The sequence below is a fragment of the Mesoplodon bidens genome, assembly GCF_964165515.1.
Source record: "Mesoplodon bidens genome assembly, chromosome: 16".
NCBI lineage: Eukaryota > Metazoa > Chordata > Mammalia > Artiodactyla > Ziphiidae > Mesoplodon > Mesoplodon bidens.
The window spans coordinates 59,374,026-59,398,246 of record NC_138173.1 but is presented as its reverse complement, the minus strand read 5'-3'; the positions used below and the strand labels follow the sequence as shown (position 1 = coordinate 59,398,246).

Here is a 24,221-nt window from a genome sequence, read left to right as displayed (position 1 = left end):
ATGGCTCACTCAACATCCCACAATAAATTTTTAATAGTTTATTTTTAGAGCAGTTTTAGGTTCACAGCAAAACTGAGCAGTGGGTACAGAGAGTTCCCATCTACCTCCTGCCCCCAAACACACACAGCCTCTCCCAGTATCAACATCGCCACCAGAGTGGTACCTTTGTCACAAATGATGACCCTCCATTGACACATCATTATCACCCAGAGACCATAGTTTATATTAGGGTTCACTCTTGGCCACAGTAATTTTTATAGTTTATATTCGGGTTCACTCTTGGCCACAGTAATTTTTACTATCTACAACTAAACTTAGGCTTCAGTTTAAATTCATCATAAACATGCTCTAATGCCTGGTCTTGGATGGGGAAGCAGAAAAGTATGTTGTGTTCCTTGTTAGGAAAAAATAAGCAAATTTCCCCACAAATAAAGACATCACTCAGCTTGTGAGCATCTTAATGTAACTCAAGCCCATGATACAATGCTATCATGTTAGCCGAGAGCTCCTGAAATGAGTGCCAGATTGAGGGTAATTATATTTCAACCGAGGAATGAGACTTAAACACAAAAGTCATTGTGGATGAAGATTATACCCTTTTTGTCAGTCTCATAATTATATGTGCCTATTCTTGATAGATTTTTATAGAGCTAGAAGAGAATTTCAAGAATACCTTTCCTAAATGCTGATTTTATACATGAGGAACTTAAAGTTTCAGGTTAAATAGTGTTTCTTGAGTCATATAGCTATTTAGAGATTGAATGATAAATAATCATGATCATTAATGAAAACAGGGATTATTTTTAGCACTCACTATGTGCTGGGCACTGTACATGCCTTTTGCCTTTCTTGACTCGTTTCCTCCTTACAAGCAAGCTGTTCAGTGTGCTTTGCTATCATCTTTATTTTACTGATGAGCAAACTGAAGCTGAGAGAGGTCAAGAGGCATAGAGGTCAAGAGAGGTCACACCAGCAAGAGGTAGATTGGGGATATAAGTCCTGGCCCCTCGGTGGCTACAACTAATGGCTTTACCCACTAAATAGCAATGCTTCTGAGTCTGGGGTCCTTTCTGCCTGTAGCTGAGCCTCTGATAAGCATGGCAGATTCTTCGTTTCACTGCGAATCAGAGTTTCCAGTGTTGTCTTCTGTAGCAGAGGCTGAGCAGCATGACATGTTGCAAATAGAAATGGGCATTTAAACATTAATTGGAAAGGGGATCTTTTACTATGACAAAGTGAAAACAGATGGTGGTAAATAGAGAGCCCTTGGCCTGGGTGCAGGAGTAAGAGCTCATCAGGCTGGAGATGGTAGAAATGCAGCCTAACCTCACGCTTTGCCGGTTGCTACCCTACAGGATGATCCCTCATGAGCGGAGGATATTAACCATCCTGCAGTGGCTCACCCTGCCAGACAACGAAAGGTATTTGCTTCCCCCCATCCCACCTGGCTCTCCCTCTTCTTTCTTTAGTACTTTTCCATTTTAGGTTGGAATTGGGTGAATAACCAGATGGACTATGCAATAGAAGTACAGCCATTGTTTGGTATTATTACAAGTTTTGTGATGAGTTTTCTGAGCCTTAAACGTGGCTTCCCTAAGAAGGACTTAGGTTACAATGGACGTAGGTTATTGAGGACCATTTAATTACATGAATTACTCCAGCTATCAATCCTGGTCACCGCAGCGGAGCTCGAGGGTGTTCCCAGCTTTGATAAATAAACCAGCAGCATCCCAACGATTGGGGAAGCATGAAGACTGCCTTTTAAAAAAGATTTTATTATATTGAAGTACAGTTGATTTACAATGTTGTGTTAGTTTCTACTGTACAGCAAAGTGATTCAGTTATGCATATATATACATTCTTTTTCATATTCTTTTCCATTATGGTATATCACAGGATGTGGAATATAGTTCCCTGTTCTATACAGTAGGACCTTATTGTTTATCCATTCAATATATAATAGTTTGCATCTGCTAATCCCAAGCTCCCAGTCCAGAAGACTGACTTTCCACTTGAATGGAGTTGTTCTTTCAGGCTGCAGATTGCATGGCCCCTGTGAATTATCACTGGGCTCTATTATCTTGGGGATCCAAGACCAGAGTCTGCGTTTCAGATTTTCCTCATGACTTTTTATTCCTGAAGGTAGTAACCAGACAGTTACCCCAGCGGGGACGGTGTAGGGGGTGGTGGGTGTTTTTTATCTTATAGAAAAAAAACAAGAAAGAGACTTTTTTCATGCTAAGACTAACAGTGGTTGGGCGATTAATTAACTTGATTTGAGAGGATTTTTCGGTAATGTGTAGGGATATTTGATATTCTTTGTCATGTGTGGTTTGGGGGAGATTCTGAACCTTCCAATTTTCCCGTAGGCCTTCAGTCTATGCCTTCTATTCCGAACAACCTGATTTCTCTGGACACAAATATGGCCCTTTTGGCCCTGAGGTTAGTAGCTTATCTTCTGCCTGAGGAGAACCTGTGTCCCTGGGCCACCTAATCTACTGACCTTATTTCAGGATTTGTACAAAGTCTCTTAGGGTGTTTGTATGTGCAAAGTGGATACAGAGTCAAAGAACTACAAGAGTAAAAACTTAAAAGAATCTTAAATGTACCTGGTTTTCTTACAGGAACTTCACTTCAGATTGATTTGCTATTCAAACATATCCTAAACTTGGTGTTCATAGGAAGGGATGTATTCCAGCCCTGCAGGCATCAGTCAAAACATGAAGCATCGGGAATGGTTGGCATTTGCCATCACTGGGATAGGAGCAGAAAAGAATCTGGAGATGAAACCTGCAATATAAAGCATTGCAACTGAATTTCAGCTCCCTTAAAATGGTTATGCTGTTCAGAGAGGGTAGGTCAGCTCACTAACCTTAGCAGGTACGAGCAACCTGGAAAATTTGATAGCATTGGACATTTTTTATTTGATAAATCTTGACATAGGTATATACCTGTGAGACCATCACCATGATCAAGAGTATGAACATATCCATCACCCCCTGAAGTGAAACAAATTCTTAATTGGGAGAAATACACTGTTGAATGAATCTGTTTAGCAGAGCAGCGTGACACCCTTGTATCACTCGGGGATCTTAGTAGAAGACAATCTGTCTATAAGGTAGCATCCAGTATAACTTCAAGTTCAGGAGGTGGGAAAGGGATGGAGATATTTTATTATGTTCCTCTTTTATCGAGAGATGGAAATTTCCCCAGTGCTTCAGCACAGATCATTTAAAAATATGCTGGGATTTGCAAATCTAAATCTTTTAATCTTTGAAATGTTTTCCACCTCTCTTTCTTACTAGAGTGGTGAAGTCTACATCAACATAATAAAACTTGATTTTGGATGAGAAATTGTTTCATAAACTCTTTGATGATGGGAACTACCTCTTATTCTCTGATAGCCGATGGCAACACTGTTGGCTATAATTAAGTTTGTTATGTTCAGCGTAAGGATGACTAAGGAAATACAGATAAGTGTGTCTTGGTTTAAGTATTTCTGATCAAACTGCAGCATGTTTAGGGCTTCCCTGGTGGCGCAGTGGTTGAAAGTCCGCCTGCCGATTCAGGAGACATGGGTTCGTGCCCCGGTCCGGGAAGATCCCACATGCCGCGGAGCAGCTGGGCCCGTGAGCCATGGCTGCTGAGCCTGCGCGTCCGGAGCCTGTGCTCCGCAACGGGAGAGGCCACAACAGTGAGAGGCCCGCGTACCGCAAAAAAAAAAAAAAAAAAAAAAAAAAAATGCAGCATGTTTAAACAAAGACAGTAAATACTAAGGAGCCATAAATACTTCTGAATGCTTTAACATCAATTCAGCGGTGATTGCCTTAAGCACTGGAAACTAGAGGCTGTGTGAACCCATTCCGAGTTTGCCTTAAATCATTGAAGTCATATAAGTCTGATGCTCTTTTTCCTATTCCTTTGATGTTTAACCACTGGTGCATGATTATGAAACACAAATGATAAAATGAGATAAACATCTGCATACATGAAACACAAATCTTATTCTTGCCAGAGCAAGCATGGCTGTTTTATCTTTAGGATGATTTTCTTTGAGATTAATCTAAAGTGAACAATAGGAACCTCATTTTATTAAGATGTTAAAAAAAACAACCCAAACCCTAAGCAGTTCCACGTACCCTATTTAAAGGTTCAGTTTTGCTTGGATAATAGTATCCCCTAAAAGACCCTGTGGCATAGACAAACAGTGCTTGGTATAGCCGTTCTTTTAAAAGCCAGAGGCTGGTATTTTAAGAGGTTAGGAGCTACTCCAGTTGCTCAGCTGGTAAGTGAACTTGGAGACAGAACTTCTGACTCCCAGACTAGGAAATAATTTAACTCTCCTTTAGTCCAGGAGATAAGCAAAGTGGTCCATTAATAACTATGTTCAAACCACACAGAACGTTTTCTTTATGTCAAAAGTTGGCTTTTTACTACACAGAGGAGGTATAATTCTTATAATTTTCATTTCCTTAAAAGTTATATGGCTTAGCAATGAATGTTCTTTATTCATTAACATCTCTGGATTTCTAATATGTGTAGTTCAGTTATAATTACTTACTTGAAAGTGTGTTTTTGATTGAGAAATAAACTAAAAGTTTTTTTTTTAAGTCCTGAGCAGTGATAAATGAAGTATAACATAGGACACTTTAATTTGCTGTAATGATGGTTCTATGTTCAGGATTCTCATAAATATACAAACATTTTTTCCTGAGTATTTTTGAATTAAGAGTTGGAAGTATTCACGCTATGTTCTTTTTTAGTGCTAATGCTTCTTATAACGGGGATATTCTCATATATCTACGGGGTAAAACACTTATGATGTATCTTCAGTTATGATAACCTGAGAACTTGGTCACTTTCTCCCAAAAAAGCAAGGGATGTTTTCAGATTTCAACGATTTCTCATTTGGTTCTAGGAATCTTATTTTTTACTGAAAGAAAAACAAAACAGTTTAAAACATGAAACCAAAGCCAGCAAAACCTCTTTTTTGTGGTAGACGAATTGGTTTATCTACCTATATAGCCCTCATCTACACTTATTGTGCATGTAGCTAAAATATTATCTTTAAAATCAGTAACGTTATCTTTTACACCTTGCATTTGCAATTTAATCGAAATGATTCAATCTGGCAAAATGTTGTGTGCTCCAACACACTTGAAGTTTGTGCTTTATTCGCTTAATACCTGAGTATACTTTTTTCAGGACGATTCGCAAACATTGGGCTAATAGCTTCAAGAAATGGCGTATTGCTGCTGGTTTCACAGTGTAATGGTGAATGTTCAGAAAATATGCTTGCTTTTGGTTACTGGCGCAACCTTTTTCTCTTTGAGCTTCTATGCTTTCCCTGTGACTCTTCGTTCGGCTGCTCTTCAGGCCTAGGGGCAGAGCTTTGGCTGGCTAGTTACTACCTTCAGATGGCAAAGTATCCTGAAAAGCAGGGAAATTTACCCCTCTCCTTCCCATCCTTCTAATAACCTCAGGCTAAATCTTCTAAAGTCAGACTAAAGTATGGCTGGTCAGTGAAAACTTAGCTATTGTCAACCTCTAACATTCGAAGAAGGAAATCCATGCAATATAATCCCTGGATGAAAACTCATTTTGACTAAAATCCTGTTGCTCCTGCTGCCCCTCTAACCTGCTGCAACCAGAAGGGCTACCTTTGGAGCCTTTGGAATGTTGAGGTCTCTTGCAAATGGCCGAGTGTCTGATGGGCAGACTTGAGCGCTAGCTGATGAATTTGGTGACCATGAAATGGTAAACCCTCTTTTTCCTTTTGCTTCTCACCTCATGGGGAATTGGCTAAAACTAGAGGCATTAAAAAAAAAACCAAACCAAACCAGAGTCCGTGGGGCTGTGTCTTTCCATCGCTCTGCTGGAGAGAGAGGATGAGACAGCTGTGGCGATGCCTTTGCAGTGGCTTGCTCTGGAAACAGTGAAATCGCATGGCAGATGGCCTCCTTTTTGGATACACTAACATCGTTCCTCCTCCTGGCCCTTCTTGCATTTGAATGAGTCTCGGAACCATCCCACCGAAAGAAATCAGCTAGGTAGACAGCAGGGCTTGCTGCTTTAATTCACCTTTGCACCATCAGCAAATCAGGGGCCTGTTTTTCTCCAGCATTTGGAAGTCCCACAAGGTTACCTTCCTTACCTACAGTTTACGTGTCAGCCTTTACTGCTCGCTAGATTTTCAGAACACATGCATAGTACAGCCACTACCCCCCAACCACCACTAAAAGGGAAATGTCTAACAGAAAGAGTATAAGTAGAATCTTTCTTGATATATATTTGTATACCAAGATGAAGAGGTCTCGATGACTTTTTACATTTTACCTAATTTCACAAGAGGATTTTTAAAAAGACAGTTCTATTTATGGTTACCTCTTAGCTCAGAGTTCTTCTCTACCAGAAACCTAAATTATCAGTGGGAAGTTCTCTCTGCTGATTTGTGGAAGTACATTCATGACCAAGGAGGACTGCTTGATATTTATGTTTCATTCCACCCTTGGTTTAAAATTTTTTTCCTGATCCTTTCCAAAGAAGGTGACAGTTGCTTGGATATAGTTGGTGGTCTGAACAGATACCTGTTAGAATCTGAATTGGAACCACCTCCATGAATCCTTTTGCACCTTGAAACGACCAAGTGACTAGTATTCTATTAAGTTTTCAGCTAGTACTTTATAAATGGAGAGCTTTTCGTAGCCAAGGACCAGTCTCTCCGTAATGCAGGAGTTATGGAATGCAGAATTCTGTGTCACCTTCAGGTCTATCCACAGTAGGCCCCTCAGCCAAAAGAGACCCACATGACCAGATTCTCTTAAATCATATTCTTGTTCTCAGTGAAGAAGCTGTAACAGCAGCATCAAGATCAAGCTAGGAGGCTTCTCTCTGTAGAGTTCCCTGAATCATCCCTCATACCAATGTTTTCTCACTTAAGGAGTCAGTTTTTTTAACTAAGACTCTGCTGACCCCAGATGGCAAAGTGTGAGCTTTATGATCTGACCCAGAGGGACAAACGACTTCTGAGTCCAGACATCTCTATCCGCCAGTACAGGAGAGTAGTTATGGTTCACCTTTTACTCCGGCTAAGAGACCTAAGAGGAAGGTTACCCCTAAGAGGAGACAGGAAAGACCAGTTACTCCTCCAAAGAAAAGAAGAAGAAAATTACATAGGATGGATCATTATGCTGCGGAAACTCGTCAGGACAAAGTAAGTTTATCTATTGTTCCAAAGCTTTGTGGCGGGCAGGTCTGAGTTGAAGGTTTCCTTCAGTGCCTTGGTTTGAAAACCAGCTGAATATGTTTCAGAAAAAGTCTGGTGTGTCATCCTTGGCTTTGAATCCAGAAGAATCTGCTCCTTCAGAGGTTAACACTGATGTGAAGACTTCTTGATCTTTCAGCCAGAAAAAAACAAAAAACAAAAAACGCCTTCTACTTTCTTTAAAGTTAGTTGCCCCAAACTAGTATGAATATTTAGGCTTGAATGAGTGTTAAGAAAGCTATTGGTTTTGCTTGCACTTTTTCACAGAGTTTGTCACAGTTTCTTGTAGCCTTGGTTCTTGAGAACAACCCAGCAAGGTAGTCGGGGAACTCCTGACAGACGGGATAGATTAGAACTCAACAGTATATTGGACTAGATCAGTGGTCTGTACCTTGCAAGTTCAGAAGAGGTCTTAGATGATAGGCAAGGGAAGAGCTGAGACAGAAGGAGAGGGAACACAATGGGTAGATAGAGTTGGGTGTGTTTTCTTATAGAGATATGAGCAATGTGTACTCTTTTCACTACATTCAGAATAGCCTATAGGTTGTTACTTTTCTTGAAACCTCCGGAGACCTCTGAGGCCCTATCTTATTTATGATTGTTTGAACTAATCAGTAAGAAATACGTTCTGGATTTTAACCTGAGTCATCTTTCTGACTAAAGAAAATGAGTTTGTTGCCAAGGGTTGACATAGGTTGCGCACTTGGTATTTCTTTGTCTAGGTGAAGGTCTTAGAGGAGAGCACAGTTTACTCAGAAGCAGATAGCTCTAAGTCTACCCTCTGTTAGTCTCATCAGATTATGCTGCACACATCATTATGAAACTTTCCCTTGTGACTTACTCCTTGGGACAGAATTTGAAATACTGACTCCTGTCATGAAGAAAAACAAATTTACATCTGATTTTACTGATGACATGATATAAGGAAAGGTCAAGAGTCATCTGAGAAGATGCTAATGGAAGATAAGATTATGTGTCTGAGGAAAAAAAGATACACCGATCCCTTCCGTTCTTATCTCTGTCATTTTGAGTGGATATGTGTGATTGTAGCTAAGCTGTCAAATTCAGCTAAAGTTCTGTCAAGTGTTTGTCTGATGGGATGTTTCTTGAAAATCTTTCCATTGCACGGAGATGAGAGGGAGAGGGAAGTCTCTAGTAGGTGGTGGCATTCCTGCTATCGGAAACTTCCATTGGAAACAAAAACATGAGAGATGGATTATGATTCTTATGCTTTGGAAATGTTCTTCAGAGAACTGAGTTTTCATTTTTCGTTAGGCTAAATAAGAAACCTTCTAGAACAAGCTCAATGATTCACTTCTGTTTAAGTTTGAACTCTTGTAGATTTTTATTTTACTCAAGATCAGCTTGAAAGGGACTAAATTGAGAAGTAGTAGCTTGCTTCTTAGAAGTAGTCCTTCTATTATGAATCTGTTGTCAGAAATTGACAGCTAAGTTTTTTGGAACACTAGATGGATCTCTTTGTATTAATGATGCTCTAATTTGGCATCCAGTGGAAGGTTACCATTTAACCTCAGAACTGCTTTTGATTCACTTAGCCTCCATCTTCTTGCCATGGTTCAAAGCCTAGGTGATTTCACGTAGGGAACAAGAGGCTTAAACTGTCCATCTGACTCACTCTCAAAATTCTTGGACTTAAAGAACATTGTTACATTTTAGAAAGGCCATTTTATCTCTAAAAAAAGAAGTGCCCTTAATTTTTCTATTTTTATATCAAAGAATCTTGAAAGGGATTGAATGAGGAGAGGTTTTACATTCCTAAAAGAATATAAATAAAAATGCTGAGACCATGTTTCCATTTAGAAAGGCAGGAAAATCTCCCTAGACAAAGCTCTGCCTCTGGGCCTGAAGTTTTCTTTCCAGAATATTCTAGGGGTAGAAGATCTATGAGGTACTGAAAGGAAAAAAAAAAAACCTTCAGGGACTAATTTGCTACTTTTTCCAGATGACAAACCCTCTGAGGGATATTGACAAAACAGTGGGGCAATTAATGGATGGACTGAAACAACTAAAGCTGCATCGCTGTGTAAATGTCATCTTTGTTGGAGACCATGGTAAAGCTTTGTTTCATTATCCAGATAGATAACGTTTCTTATGTGCTGGGGAAACCCTTGCTCTCAGAATCCCTGGTTGTATTCTTCTTCGTCCTTCCCCCTTTCTTCAGGATGGGGAAAGAAATCGAGCCACGACTCAAAATTATGAGACGACCTGAGATGACCCTGCATACATTTTGATCAAAACCAGGGAATTCCTGTATCTTCCTATTCTTCCCAGGAAAAGCCTTCCTATAAAAATCTGTCCCATATTAAAAAGTTGCAGGGAATTCCCTGGCGGTCCAGTGGTTAGGATTTGGCGCTTTCACTGCTAGGGCCTGGGCTCGATCCCTGGCGGGGGAACTAATATCCCTCACGCTGTGCAGCATGACAAAAATAAAATAAAATAAAATAAAAGATTGCAGACAATTCCCTTGTGATATTAAGAGCTTCCTCTGTGAATGTGACATAGCCCTCCTAGCCACATCCCCAAAAGGAGCCCACAGAGTTCATGTGGCTAAAAAATAAATCTAAATATGATTAAAAAGAGGTGGAGACATAGGCTTCTTGTCAAAGAAGTGGCATATGAGAAAAGTGATTTCCATGCATTCATTGAGCGAATTCAAGACCCAAATCAGAGGACCCTGTTTCAATAGAGAAGACTGTTAAAGAGAGGAAGAAGCAGTTTAGGAAGCTGTTTTCTAAATCACTGTATAAAGTAGAAAAATTTATGGATCAAGAGCATCACAAACATATATGTTTATAGAGCTGGGATGGGAGGGTGCATCAGCGAGCATTCTTATTTCACAGGTGTGCAGGCTGAGAGTGCCTTCTGCATTCCAGAACTAGCAAATTGAAATCATGACTCTGGAATATGGGGCTGCTCCCTTCTAGGAGAGTGTTTGGAAGAAGAAAATTAGTTGACTTGGTAGTTCTGTTAAGAAGGGCAGATAACTCTCCTTAATCAAAACTCTGCTCTGGGCCTGAAGTTTTCTTTATAGAATTTTCTAGAAGATCTATGAGAAATTAAAACAAAAAACAAAAAAATCCCCTAGAACTAATATGCTCTTTTGCAGGGACTAAATGTAACCATCTGCAAAATCATGTTCCATGAGTTTGACTTGGTGGAGAGCTGCAGATAGGACAGAGAATCTGGAGCCTGTGGCACAGCTGATTTGATTTAAGTTGTCCAGAGGTGTCAAGAACATTTGCTTACATGGTGGAGCCATATGTCTAAGAAGTAGATGGGCTCCAATGAATCACATGCTGTAGCATTGTAAAAGTCTTGGCTAGATTACAGTCTGGTCTTGCCAGTGTGCAGGCTTCTGAGATTAATAGATGGCACAGCATCTCTTTCTTAAAAGGTAGTATTGTCTAGTGTTCCAGAGCCTGGGCTTTGGAGTAAGAATGAGTTGCAATGGAGTTCAAATTGCACTGTGCCACTTAAAAGCCTCTCCAAGTCTCAGCCTCCTTGTCTGTAGAATGAGAACACTAACACCACCAACACAGAGTTAGTCTGGAGGGTGAAGGGTGATGATGCTTGAGAGAACTTTGAAAGCAAGAGAGATGGTTCACCACTGGGGTGGCTTAAGTGACCTAGGAAGGCAGCAAATGGAAGATCCTTCTAGTCTCCCATTAACATGTATTTAGAGACTTCCCCTTCCTGGATTCACATTGTACTTGAACATAATAGCTGTTTATTGTTTCAGTTTTTCCTCCTGAGATTTTAAGTGTTAAAAGGCAAGATCTATAACCCTTGTGCTATGTTGGGATATGTTTTTCTCTCTCTTCCTTCCAATTTATATTTAAAAAAGAGGGGTCTGGATCTGGGATCCCAGAAGGTGATAATTTGAATTTCACCATATCTGGGCCACTCTGAGTTATATTTCTTTATTCCAAAACCTTAGGGAATCCTTTACAGAATCATTTAAATTTCCCCACTTAAAAAATATTTGGATACTGGATTGTACAAAGCAATATATTAAACCTTTATAGCTTCATCTCATCTCATAAATTCTGAAATGACAATAAAGTTCTCTTCCAGCCTCCATAACTTGTGATTCTAAGATTTGAGTTTGTTTTTATTTATTTTTTTAATATTGATCAAGAAATTCTCCTTGATGGGAGGCAGGAAACAAATCATGGGTGGGAGGGGGCAATATTTGTTGGTGAAAAAATTCCCTATCAAGACCCTTTTTATATTCTAGTTGCTAGCTTTCAGTTTTAACTGATTATACTGTTTACAGCTTGTTTTCAGCGTTATTTTGTTTTTCAGTTTGGGTGGTCACTGGGGCTGACATTTTTCTTTCTCTCTCTTGTTGCCAGTATTGTTTTGTCAGTAACATCCAAGGCCACCAGTGAAGGCAGAGTGAGGACTGGTGATTATGTACTCAAGTCGCGAGATACATTAGAGAGTTGGAAAATGACATTCTGTAAAAGAGACATAGCTATTTACACCACCCCTAGCTGGGAAGAGTTTAAGGCAATCTGGGTTGTTTTTTTTTTAAGAATAGATCTTTTTCATAATGACAGTGTAAATAGATTTTTTTAAAAAAGATCATGGTTACTTCCTTTATCTTGTTGGTCTTGCTGAATGACTTAAAATATAATTGAGATGATGCATTTTCAGCCTTCTAGTGCTGCAAGATGATATGACTAAAGCAATGTCTGATGAAAAGAGTATATAATGAAACATTCAAAAATTCAAAGTCAAGTTAAGAAACCTCAAAAGAGAAGGATCCTCATGTTAAGTTGTGAAAAACGAATTAAGGAGAGGCCTGAATGTTACCTTTAGTGTCTGTGTGGAGATTTTAATTTTACAGTTGCCTGAAAATACTTTCTTTTCCCTCCCCATAGGAATGGAAGATGTCACATGTGACAGAACCGAATTCTTGAGCAATTACCTAACTAATGTGGATGACATTACTTTAGTGCCAGGAACTCTAGGAAGAATTCGACCCAAATTTAGCAATAATGCTAAATGTAAGTTGACTCTTAAAATACTAAATTGTTAGAAGGGTAATTTAGCGGAGTGAGAAAGGGCTTATTCTCTGAAGCTAGACTATTTGGGTGGAAATCCTAGCTTTGCTGCTTAGCTGAGTGAACTTGAATGAGTCATTGAAACTCTAAACCTCAGTTTTTTTCATCTGAAAAAAGGGATGATAAATAACAACTAGCTCATAGGGTTGTTGTGAAAATGAATCTATGTATATCACTTAGAATAGTTCCTGGCCCCTGGTAGCATTATGTAAATATTTGCTCTTGTTTTTATCATGTGGAAAATACACTTAATTTGAGGCATGTGTATAACCATAAACTTCTGCTTACAAGAGACAAATTTTCCAAGAGGTTCAGGTTTACTCTTTAGCTCAAGTGAGGGAGTCCATGACAGGGTTGGCAAAAGTGCCCTCGGACCCTAAACCTTCCTAGGAGCCTGGTTGAAGGGAACTCTTCACCTTTAGAGAAGTGATTGACAGAACCCAGAAGGAGAAACTATTAAGCCCTTGGAAAGTGGCAGCTGTTTTGACAGATTAGAAATAAAATAAACAGTAATAATCTTAGCACTTCTGTTTTATACATTTGGATTATGATATGCCACTGACGAGAACTTTGATTTATGGGCTAAGATGTTTTACATGCTGCCCAACCACCTAGCTTTGGAGAAGTGTATAGTTTTATTGGAGGCATGCTGCATTTTGGGGAAGAAAAAAATCCTTTAGTATTTTTAGCCTTGAGAATAAGAAACCATTGGCACCAAGCGTAAAGCTTTGGAAAATTAAGTTTTTCCCAAACGATGTTACTGAGTCAACAGAAATGGGAACTGTTCCAAGGTCAGCTCCAGGCAACGCTGTGAAATAAACAAAACGTTGGTGTCTCTGCCTTCTCTTTTCCATGCCTTTTCTATGCTCCGTGTCCTGTCTTCTCTGTTCACTTGAGCTAGGCAGGGCCTCGCCAGAGTGGCCTGCAGAGTCACTATGGTACCTCTTGATTTAGTATTTGCATTCTAGGGCTTATGCAAGAAAGTTTTTGTCTATTTTGAAAGGTATTTCAAAACATCAGTAAAAGTAATGGGGAGGTTGTTTTAGGGGTGGAAGGAAAACTTTCCTAAGGCTAATGAAATGATAACTACCAATAATTAAATGTCTTGTATTTAAAAAAACACATTCATACATTTTATGAGAGATGGGAGAGCGAGTTGTCTAAGAGCAAAAACAATGGTGGCAGGATGTGTGGGTTCAAATCTTTGCCAGCTGCTTCACTCTGTGACCTTAAGCTACTTAAGGCAAGCTACTTAAACACTCTGTGCCTTAGTCTTCTCATCTGTAACATAAGGATTTGGGGGAAGATTAAATGAGAGATTCTCTACATATCACTTAGATTAGCGTTTAGCACATAGTCAAAGCTATATAAATGGTAGTTATGATGATGACGTTTTCGTCACATCACTCTTTCAGCCAGATGTATACACATGTATTGAATCTTTCCAATGGCCTGTGTGCTAGGTATTATCATCTCCTCTTATAAACAGTGGCAATCAAGGCTCAGAGAGAGGTGAAGTAACTGGCTAAGAGGACGACAGTCAGTGAGCGGCAGAGCGGGGATGTAAACCCAGATGCTTAACTGACTCTTAACCACTACCCTGTCCTGGGGACCTCCCCTGCTCTCTGGGAGCTGTTAGCATGAGAGGGCTGAGCATTTCAGAATTGAAGGATTGGTGTCCCACACATGGACTCAGGCATTTGTTATTTCCTAGAAGTTCTCCGGGATTTATCTGAGCACAAGACTGCCCTGTGCTATTTATTTTTCTTCATTATCGAAGAACATGAACTCATTCTCTTTGGTCCCTTTGAGGACTGTGGTTGATGAGGTCACTGAATGTAGAGGTTCAAAGCATGGCTTGCTCAGTCAGATTGCCAGCAGGGTCCCAGTGTGCACGTTCCCCTCGTCCCCCGCCTCCACCTTCTAAATGCCAGTTGGCTTAGTGAGGATTCTGATCGCACCTACATTCCAGCAGAGTAGCTGTGAATGACCAGAGAGACAGTGCCTGTAAAGCCCTTACAGAGACAGAACATGGTATGGACACAATTTCGGTTAATTATTATTGCTACCATTATTACTTATTTTCTTGTCATTGAAAGATGCATCTAAATTTTAACCCCAATTTAAGGAGAAGGGAATCCACATTTATTAATCTTCGAACTTCCTAGCTTTAGAACTAAGATTCTGAACGTTGTCTTTGAAGAGTGTATATTTATGCTGCAAGGCAAGCTTATTCATGCATGTGCAACAAACATGAACAAATATTTATTTATATTTATTAACAAATGTTTATTGAGTGCTTACCAGGCCCTGGGGATGCAGCAGGAAATGACAGAGACATGACCTGCTCTACTGATGTTTATATTCCAGGGATGGTTGCCTCATGACTGTCGGTATCTCTTCTGAACGCTGCTTTCCTTTTCTGCTGATTCTATAATGACATGCTGAAGCAAATTTTTGGAAAACAAAACAAAATCCAACCAACCTACAATCTCTTCTTTCTCCACCGCCCCCCCCCCCATAAAAGGGGACCTTCAGATAATATAATCCTGTCCACAGTTTATACACAGCCATCATTTACATAGTTTTGCTTTTAGCTAGTTCAGGGTATTGACTAAATATCCTTTGTTTGCTGGTAGTGAAAATAAAGGAGGTGCATACATGTGTGTGTCTGCAACTGGAAAGGGGCAGCCACCTATGTAATTAGACCTGTGATATTACTGAGGAAAAAACTTCCCTTTAGAAAAAATAATGGATTAGAAGATTCATCTTAAAAGTGGATGATCGCTTGTTTGAAAGATCTGCAGATACATAGGAAGTTACATTAAAAGCCCCAATTGCCCAGTTTAGTTCCTGATGTTAAACTTCAAATAAACTCAATCCAGGTTCCAGAGGGACCATTTGGGAGAATTTTAAAAAAGCAATTTACCCAGCAATACCCCGGTGTTCTGGAAGGAGGAATTCCCTTCCGGAAAGGTTGACTTGGACCTAGCAGGGACATTTACCATAGGAATTGTTCCTCTCATTTAGATACATTTCACTTACTGAAATTTTAAATACCCACACACAGTTTTACATATATTTTACAGAAAATCTGAAGTGATAGGTCTTCTAGGAGAAGAAAAAAAGAATTGAGTCTCTCGCTGCAAAAATGATTTCTCTCAGTGATTACTGTCAACTGTTTTGAAATCTTTCTCCTTCTCTCTTTGAACAGATGACCCTAAAGTCATTATTGCTAATCTCACGGTAAGTAATGCATGTCACCAGGCCTCTGCCCTTGGAGTAGCTTCCACACACTCATCTCCTGTATTCAACTTCCCTGTAGGCTGAGAGGAACATTTTCCTCACTGCCCTGCCATCCTATCTTAAAAATTTCTAACTCCCCTCTGATAACCTTCTATGTCTTCTTCAACATTATCTAATCCCCTTTGAATGTATTTGTTTTCAGCTTTTATCATTTGATAGGGGTAACAAATGCCATTTATGCAGTAATTAGCCTTTTGTTTGACTTAAAACCTCCTTCCTCTTTCTAGAGAGAATGTCTTGGACTTTTCTAGAAGACAGTCCATCTAAAGTTCAATATCTATTTCTATTTCAGTGTAAAAAACCAGATCAGCACTTTAAGCCTTACATGAAACAGCACCTTCCCAAACGTTTGCACTATGCCAACAACAGAAGAATTGAGGACATCCATTTATTGGTGGACCGAAGATGGCACGTCGCAAGGTAACTTAGGGATAGGCTGTCCCTGATTCTCATCTTCATAACCACCCCTTTGGAAGCTGGAGTCCTTTAAGGTCCTTAGCCATTATAAAAAGAAATTTCAGTTGGAAATCTCATCGTTTGCAAAGAGTTTGTGTGCTGGATAAACAATTAGCCCCGAGACAATACATCTCTGTGTTCCTGGTCTCAGCATCTTGGTGGCTGTTTGTAGCCTCTCAGTGCATCTTTGTGTGTTTGTCTGTCTGTTTTGTTTTTCAAATTTACATTCTATTCTTATTACTTGAGTAAGTCAAACATATGCCTGGGACATTGCCTTACCACACTGGACAGGTTTGGCCTCCGTTGACGAAACTTAGCTTGTAGCGACATTTATAGAAGAGTTCAGAAAATGTTATTAATCTTAAAACCTCTGTTACTGTAGGCGTGTTTTACATTGCCTTAAATATTTCAGATGTTTGCCTTGTTTTGAACTACAAAAGACTCTCCAATATGGAAGAGACTATTCTTTGCTCTTGAATCTGATGTAGGATGTGTCTGGAAGCTCTAACCAGTTCCAAAGAGTTAATCATCCAAAGCTTAATCACTTTCACACAGACCTGGGGGCAGCCCTTTCCTACTCACTCTTTTATTTATTTATTTTTTTGGCTGCGTTGGGTCTTCGTTGCTGCGCATGGGATTTCCCTAGTTGAGGCAAGCAGGGGCTACTCTTTGTTGCGGTGCGCGGCTTCTCATTGTGGTGGCTTCTCTTGTTGCGGAGCAGGGCTCTAGGCGGGGTCTTCAGTAGTTGCAGCACACGGGTTCAGTATTTGTGGCGCGGGCTCTAGGGCATGTGGTCTCCAGTAGTTGTGGCTCACGGGCTCTAGAGCGCAGGCTCAGTAGTTGTGGCGTACGGGCTTAGTTGCTCCGCGGCATGTGGGATCTTCCCGGACCAGGGATCGAACCCCTGTCCCCTGAACTGGCAGGCGGATTCTTAACCACTGTGCCACCAGGGAAGTCCCCCACTCACTCTTACTCTGACTTTCTCCTTAAAAAAAGTGCTGAGACTCAGTCTTAATTAACTTAGTAATAATTGAACAACTAGTAGATGTACTCTGGCTTGGTACCTGAATGAATTTACAAGGGAGAGAAGATAACAAGAAAATGTGTGTCCTCTAAGAGCTTGCATCAGTATGGAACATCTAGAGAAACACATGTGACAAATACACAAATATCCTACCGTAATTGTCAGGGGGTACATAGAGTTAAATATGTAGGATTGTGAAGAGATATGTATGTAAACTAGAAATTATTGAGATCATTTAGAACAGACATGGGGAGTCTTCAAGGAAAAGTTACAAAAATGTGACCAAAATGGATTGGCTGAGTATGTCTGAGTATGGGATGGCTTGGAAGAATGAGCAAATTTGTACCGTTTGTAGGTCTCGATGAAGAAAACTTGGGAGTTGAGTAGGAGTTAAGTAAAAGATGAAGATAGTTGAGCAAATTAGTGTAAACCAAAGCCAGGCATTTTAATTAGCAGTAAACCTTTTCAACTTATGTCTTGCACTGTTGAGTTATTATATGCACATATCTTATCCCAAGATGAAAGTACTTTTTCTAAGAGCAAAGACCCCAAAGTTTAATTTCTTTGTTTTCCCCCAAGCACTTTACTTCAGTACAATGTACCTATAGGTACTTAGGAAATACTTGTCTTAATAAACATGAAAGTGTTTTGGAAAAGTGCTGCATGACTCTAAAGCAAAAGGCATCTTCCTGTCCCAACAAGGAAGCTCAGATGTTTTTGATGTCTAGAGAGCAAGGTTTCCGTTGTCTATTTCTAAATAGAGGTACTGTCTAGGTGAGGCTTGACTCTTGTTAGCTATGCCACTATTACATATGTTAAGCTTATGACTCAGTTATGTTCTCTAGTGGTATTACTAGGTAAATTTGTTGACAGGTAAATTTGTATGCAAACATTTTTATAGAATACAGTTCTCCATTCATTGATTAAAATCACATATTTTTAAAGTGCCAACTGTGTGCTTAGCATGGAACATAGTGATGGGTATGTAGAAATGAACCAGACAAACACGGCCCCAGAGTGGAGAGTCTTACAGTCCTGGAGCTAGTGAAGCACATAGGCAGACAGTTGAAGTTTTGTGGCAACCCTGCATCGAGAGTCTATAGGTGACATTTTTCCGACAGCACTATTTTTAAATTAAGGTATGTGTGTTGTTGTTTTATACATAATGCTATTGTGTACTTAATATAGTATAGTATAACTATACCTTTTCTATGCACTGGGAAACCAAAAACTTCATGTGACTCAGTTTACTGCGATGTTCTCTTTATTGTGGTGGTCTGGAATCGAACGTGCAGTATCTACAAGGTGTGTCTGTACCTGTGACCAGGGCTTTGCTCAGTTCAAGCACTAGGTATGAGGAGAGGACTAGGACTTCAGGTCCCAATTTGTCCTGGGCTGATTGTCAAAGCAAAAGCACTTGGGGCAAAAGAACAGCATCATGTTTTCGTCACCACAGGAATGATGCAATTACAATGAGAAGAATATACTTGTAAGATCCACTCCTTAGAGATATTTTTTGTGCACTGGTTTTTGTCTTTTGGTTTTTTTTTTTAATCAGAATGATTTCATGAGAAATCCTAACTGATTGTACAATGTTTCACTCTAGGAAACCTTTGGATGTTTATAAGAAACCATCGGGAAAATGTTTTTTCCAGGGAGACCATGGATTTGATAACAAGGTCAGCAGCATGCAGGTATGCTCCTAGGACTGTGACTTGAGGTGTGTTTTAGTGACTCCAAGAAGGGGTGGGAATGGTGGTGTGAGTGAAGCTTGCAAAGCATTTATAAATCGAGGAAGGGTTGCTACTAGGTATTAGCAATGCCTAATTGTTTTGTTTGTTTTCTTTTCTTTTGGAAGACTGTTTTCGTAGGTTATGGCCCAACATTTAAGTACAAGACTAAAGTGCCTCCATTTGAAAACATTGAACTTTACAATGTTATGTGTGGTAAGTCACTTATTTCATCAAAACCAAGAAAACAATCTTGAGTTAACGTATGAGCTTCTTTCAATGTCAGAGAAAGAAATGAGGTGTCTGTTTTCTGGGATCACCTCATCTTTTCACACACAAAAAATGTTGTAATTTGCCCATTGGTTCAAGAGACAGAATATCATCCCCTTCTAAGGCTTCTTTGTCTTCCTTCAACAGTTGACTAACGGGGAGTTTTCATAGTGTTGCTGTTGGCAGTCTCTGGCTGATCTAACATAGCATTACAGTTTGACACCAATGGTCAGAGGCTGGGTAAAGCAAGAGTTCGGCACAGAGCTTTCTCCCACCTCCATCTCTCCCATTGCAGCCCAGTTAAAATTTCGCCAGCTTGTATCCTGGCCAGCTATTTATGTACGCCTAATTATTTTTCTTCCTTGAGTTTCTAGTTGCTGAATGAGGACAACTTTTCCTATTTAGTAAGGGAGTGCCAGTCTGGTGGTTAGAGGGGGAGTCTGAAAGTCGGGTCTCCTGGGTTCTTTTCCCATCTTGGCTGCTGGCTCTCCCCTGCCCCACCTCTCAGCTTAGGCAAGTCACTGTATGCTCGCTTGGCAACCATTTCACTTGCTGTGAAATCAGCCTGTTCATTTCACAGCGGCACTTTAGGGCACAAGACCAAAACCTCCTCTTGTCCCCGTGCTTCTGTGGAGTGCATGAGAGGGCAGACTAGAGGTTATTTATTGATTATAAGTCCCACTTCAAAATTTGGAATAAAAAGTCTCCTTAGACTTTTAGAGAAGCAGAAAGGCAACGATACTGACGCCGATGGTCCTTGGGTTGTAACTATCACAGACATAGGCAGTAGCTAAGTAAGGCGCTATTTCTTCACTCTGTCTTTCTGGAAATGTCTCTCTTTATAATCAAGCAATGAACATACTAATTCAGAACACTGTTGCCAAGACATGATCGGGCAAGAATGATTTAGGAGGTAAGAAGCAAGCCTACAGTCTAAATTTGGTTTTGTTCGATTCTAATTTGTGTTCCCAGTTTTCAGGCCCTTGGAAGGTGAATGGTTTTGACTCTCCCTATACCTCATCAAAAATATTTACAAAGTACCTGGATCTTTTCTTTCTTCTCATCAGATCTCCTGGGATTGAAACCAGCTCCTAATAATGGGACTCATGGAAGTTTGAACCATCTCCTGCGTACTAACACTTTCAGACCCGCCATGCCAGAGGAAGTTACCAGACCCAACTACCCAGGGATTATGTACCTTCAGTCTGATTTTGACCTGGGCTGTACCTGTGATGATAAGGTAGAGCCAAAGGTAGAAATAATTTTTAATGTTTATCATGGAGGAGCCTATTGGGTGTAGAGCAGTGCTCCAATAGAACTTTCTGTGATGATATGAATGGTATATCTGTACTGTCCAGAATGGTAGTCACTGATCAGATGTAGCTTTTGAACACTTGGAACTAAGTTTTTAATTTCGTTTAGTGACTTTAAATGTAAAGAGCCATATGTGGCTCATGGCGACCATATTGGACAGCCCAGGGATAGAAAATGAAGAACCAAAAGTAAAATTCATAATGCTATTCTGTGGAATCACAATTCCCAACCAACATGGTTTTTTTTCTTTTTTTTTTTCAACCTGGATCGCATGTCTATCAGTCATGGTCCCAATAAGAAACAGATGGCCCATGCAGAAGAACTTTTTAAAGAAGTTTTAAAGAGATTGTTCCAATCACATTTAATGAGAAGACTATTTCAAAGGCTGGCAGGGTAGAGAGAAATCAGTGAGGGATGCTGAAGTACCCTGGGGCTAATAGGGTACCAATCCTAGGCCTCAACAATAAAGGGAGGGAGGAGGAGTTACTGGCACATGAAGAAAGAGCTATATAGGAAGAAACGATGGAATTTGGTAGATGGGTGCAGCTAACGCACTGCAACCTGGTAGAGGGGAAGCTGGGGGAGTAAACCCACCCCTCCCCATCCCCTGCTGGTACCTCTCATTGGCTGGAGGGCAAGCTTGCTCTTTGGTGAGTCCCTAGAGATCAGTCTCCCAGGGCACAGAACAGGGTAAGGAAGGGTGTGGCAGGGTGGGCGTTGGGGGTGCAGATAGGGACTACCCAGCACCTCGTGTTTGGACAGTTATTGAAGCAAGCAAACGACACATGTTCAGTAATGATTTGCTTATTGAATTTTATATTGATCCAAGACTTGTAGAGTTGCCCATCAGTGCTTCTGACAGCAAGATACAACCAGTGTTACCACTAACACTGGTTAGTGGTTGAGAGGGTTCCAACACAAAGCAAAGCAATTCTATTTTTGCATGTGTGGTTTTATTACAGGCAAATGTGTGATCTTTCTATCAGACCTCAGAAAAATGGAAAATAATTTTCCCACTGGTCTATCCCTCTCCCCTACCATCTGCTACCTTCTAGGGTTCCTAGGGGCCTAGGAGCCACAGTGTGGGAGGCCCACCACGGGAGGAAGTTTGCTCTTCTTCCCTACCTCCTTCCCTTTATTAATCCTTCCTACTTTAGCTCCTGATAAGAACTAACAGGGCTAATTAATATAAAAAGTAGGTAATTCTAAGACCTCAGCTGGAGGAGTTGAGTTGCCAAAGTCAACAGGAAGTGGCCTTTGAAGTGAATTCTAGTTATATTTTTAGAGACGTCTATTAGCTGTATCTTGTTTTCTGAATTACCTTTCTTCTGGGAAGCAAGAAATATTTTGGTTATTTTATCTTAAACCGTTTTAGAGGGATTCTAGATCATCTTTATTTTGTCAGTGGCTTTCTCCAAAAGACTTCTTAAAAAAAATATATAGACATACTGAAAAGGTATAGAGATTAATAAAATGAATACTTCAATACACACATTGTGAGAAAGAAAACATTCCAGATTGAATGGAAGCTCCATGTGACATCCCACACCCCAATCCCACTTCCTTTCTACCCCAAAGGTAACTAATATCCTGAATATAGTGTATATAATTGCCATGTAGGCCTCTATACTTTCACTCCATACATATGTATCTCTTAAATAATGTATTAACTAATTTTTAGTACATAGTTCCCTAAATTAACCTATGGGATAGCTTTGGATATTTTATATTTTTATGTAAATGCTGTTATACTATATGTATCCTGCATTTATTTGTTCATCCTTGTATTTTTGAGATTTATGCATATTAATATGTGAAGTTTTAGCTCATTCGTTTTTACTGCTAATAATTAATATTTAATTATATAATTACACCATCACAATTCTATTCATTTTCCTATTTGAGAACATTTGATAATTTCCAATTGTTAGTTCTTCCAAACAATGCTGCAGTAGACATGACTGCAAATGTCTTTTTGTACACGTATGCTAGAGTATCTCTAGAATATATAGTGGGAGATGGAGTTGCTGAGCCATGGTTTTTCAGAACTGCTGAGTCATTATGTTTCAGCTTTAGAAAAAGCAATTTCATAACTTGGTTTGGGAATCACTTTAGTGTACCTAGAGATTAATCCGAAATATTGAGGCAATATTCGAATTAATTTACATATATGCGCCCTAATCATCGTTGTCGACATGAGAGGTTGGTACCATGATTATCCACACTTTTAAGGAAAGGAAACAAATTCATGGAGAAATTAAATAACATATTCGTGACCATAGATCTCTAGGACATGGAGCCTAAAATTTCATTTTGAGATAAAGTAGTAAATACTCTGCAGAGTTCATGGTATTGATGAAGTTTAGGATCCTGTTTTGAATTTAGCTGGGTACTAAATAGAGAGAAGGGTGCTGGAAAGAAAAAACATTTCTGATTTGCTTTCTCATCTCTTTTCTTTTCTTTCTTTTTTTTTTTTTTGGTTTTCACACATGCAGAACAAATTGGATGAACTCAACAAACGCCTTCATATAAAAGGGTCTACAGAAGGTAAGCAGTTGATGGGAAAAACAACCAGATAAGTTTTGTTTTCTAGCTTCCAAAAATTGGAGAGACTTCTTATTTACTTCATAGTGTAAGCACAATATTTTTAAAAATTCGAATTTGGATTGCAAAGTGATTTTTATACCATCTGGCAAAAGGTATTAGTTTATTCTATGTACACGGGATGCCAGCTGTGTAATAAGTCAGAAAAGTTCCATTACCTTTCTTTTTCCTTAATAGCTTTTAAGCCCTCTGAAAAGCAGAGGGATTAAATATACCATTGTGCATCTGATGGGTCATAAGTTAAGGTGCTGATGGGGACTTCAATGAAGGGAATGGAAGTCACAGTTATAAATGGTAACAGCTGGTACCTCTACTGAAGCTTACCGACCTGCAGAGTCAGTGTATATGTTATGGGAAGGGATGCACAGAAGGAACCAAATCAGAAATCTCTCTTCAAAGAAGAATTATCTTGAGCCCTAACTCATTCTCCTCTTAGTTTACGTACAATAATAACCCTCCTGTATTAGTCAGCTTTTGCAAGCTTGTGATGAAAAAAGAGAATCTCAGTGGACTGTGCATTTCTTGTTCATATTTCAGGATGCTGACTATAGGCCAAGTGTGGCTCTGCCCCATGTGTACATTTTATTCTGGAATCTAGGCTGAAGGAGCAGCCCCTAGCTGGGACATGCCCTTCTCGTGGTAGAGGGAAAAGAGGAATGGCAGAACCAGGCAATGGGTCTCAACACTTCTGCCTTGATGAGGCATCTGTCACTTCCATTCCCAGTTCATTGGTGAAAGTAGGGCACATGAAACCAGTGGAGTAGGGAAGTATATTCTTTCCACAAGGACACTGTCCTACAAGTCACTTGGCAATGGGCAGAAGTATATAATCCCTTACAAAAGAGCATAAATAGTTAGGAACAATAATGCAATCTACCACATAAGCTCTTCCTTCTGGTTTTGAAATCCCAGGAAAATTAGAAGAGATTAGAAGAAGACGGAAAGGCTCCTACACAGGTTACTACAGCAGGTGGGATAGCATCTTGTAACAGCAAGGGAATGACCGAAAGTGTATTAAAAAGAAGACAGAAATCAAGCACAGCAGCCCAAGTCATGCAGTAAAGATGCACGTAGTCAAATTCTCTTGAGAGCATTACTTGAGTTATTAGCTTACATATGGTTCTATTTATCATACGTGCCATTTCCAATCTGATTAAGTAAAG

The 24,221-nt window shown here is 39.8% G+C and overlaps 1 protein-coding gene across 1 annotated transcript in view; it reads left to right on the top strand.

Moving 5' to 3' along the window:
* The window catches only part of ENPP2 (ectonucleotide pyrophosphatase/phosphodiesterase 2), a gene marked incomplete at its 5' end in the record, with an annotated part of 105,584 nt that overhangs the window by 62,500 nt on the left and 18,863 nt on the right, over nt 1–24,221 (top strand). Inside the window, 10 exon segments of the mRNA XM_081214330.1 lie at nt 1,356–1,421; nt 2,370–2,442; nt 9,228–9,336; nt 12,172–12,297; nt 15,569–15,600; nt 15,953–16,080; nt 18,747–18,834; nt 18,999–19,086; nt 20,208–20,392; nt 22,950–23,001. Of these exon segments, the coding sequence (XP_081070456.1) occupies nt 1,356–1,421; nt 2,370–2,442; nt 9,228–9,336; nt 12,172–12,297; nt 15,569–15,600; nt 15,953–16,080; nt 18,747–18,834; nt 18,999–19,086; nt 20,208–20,392; nt 22,950–23,001 (947 nt within the window).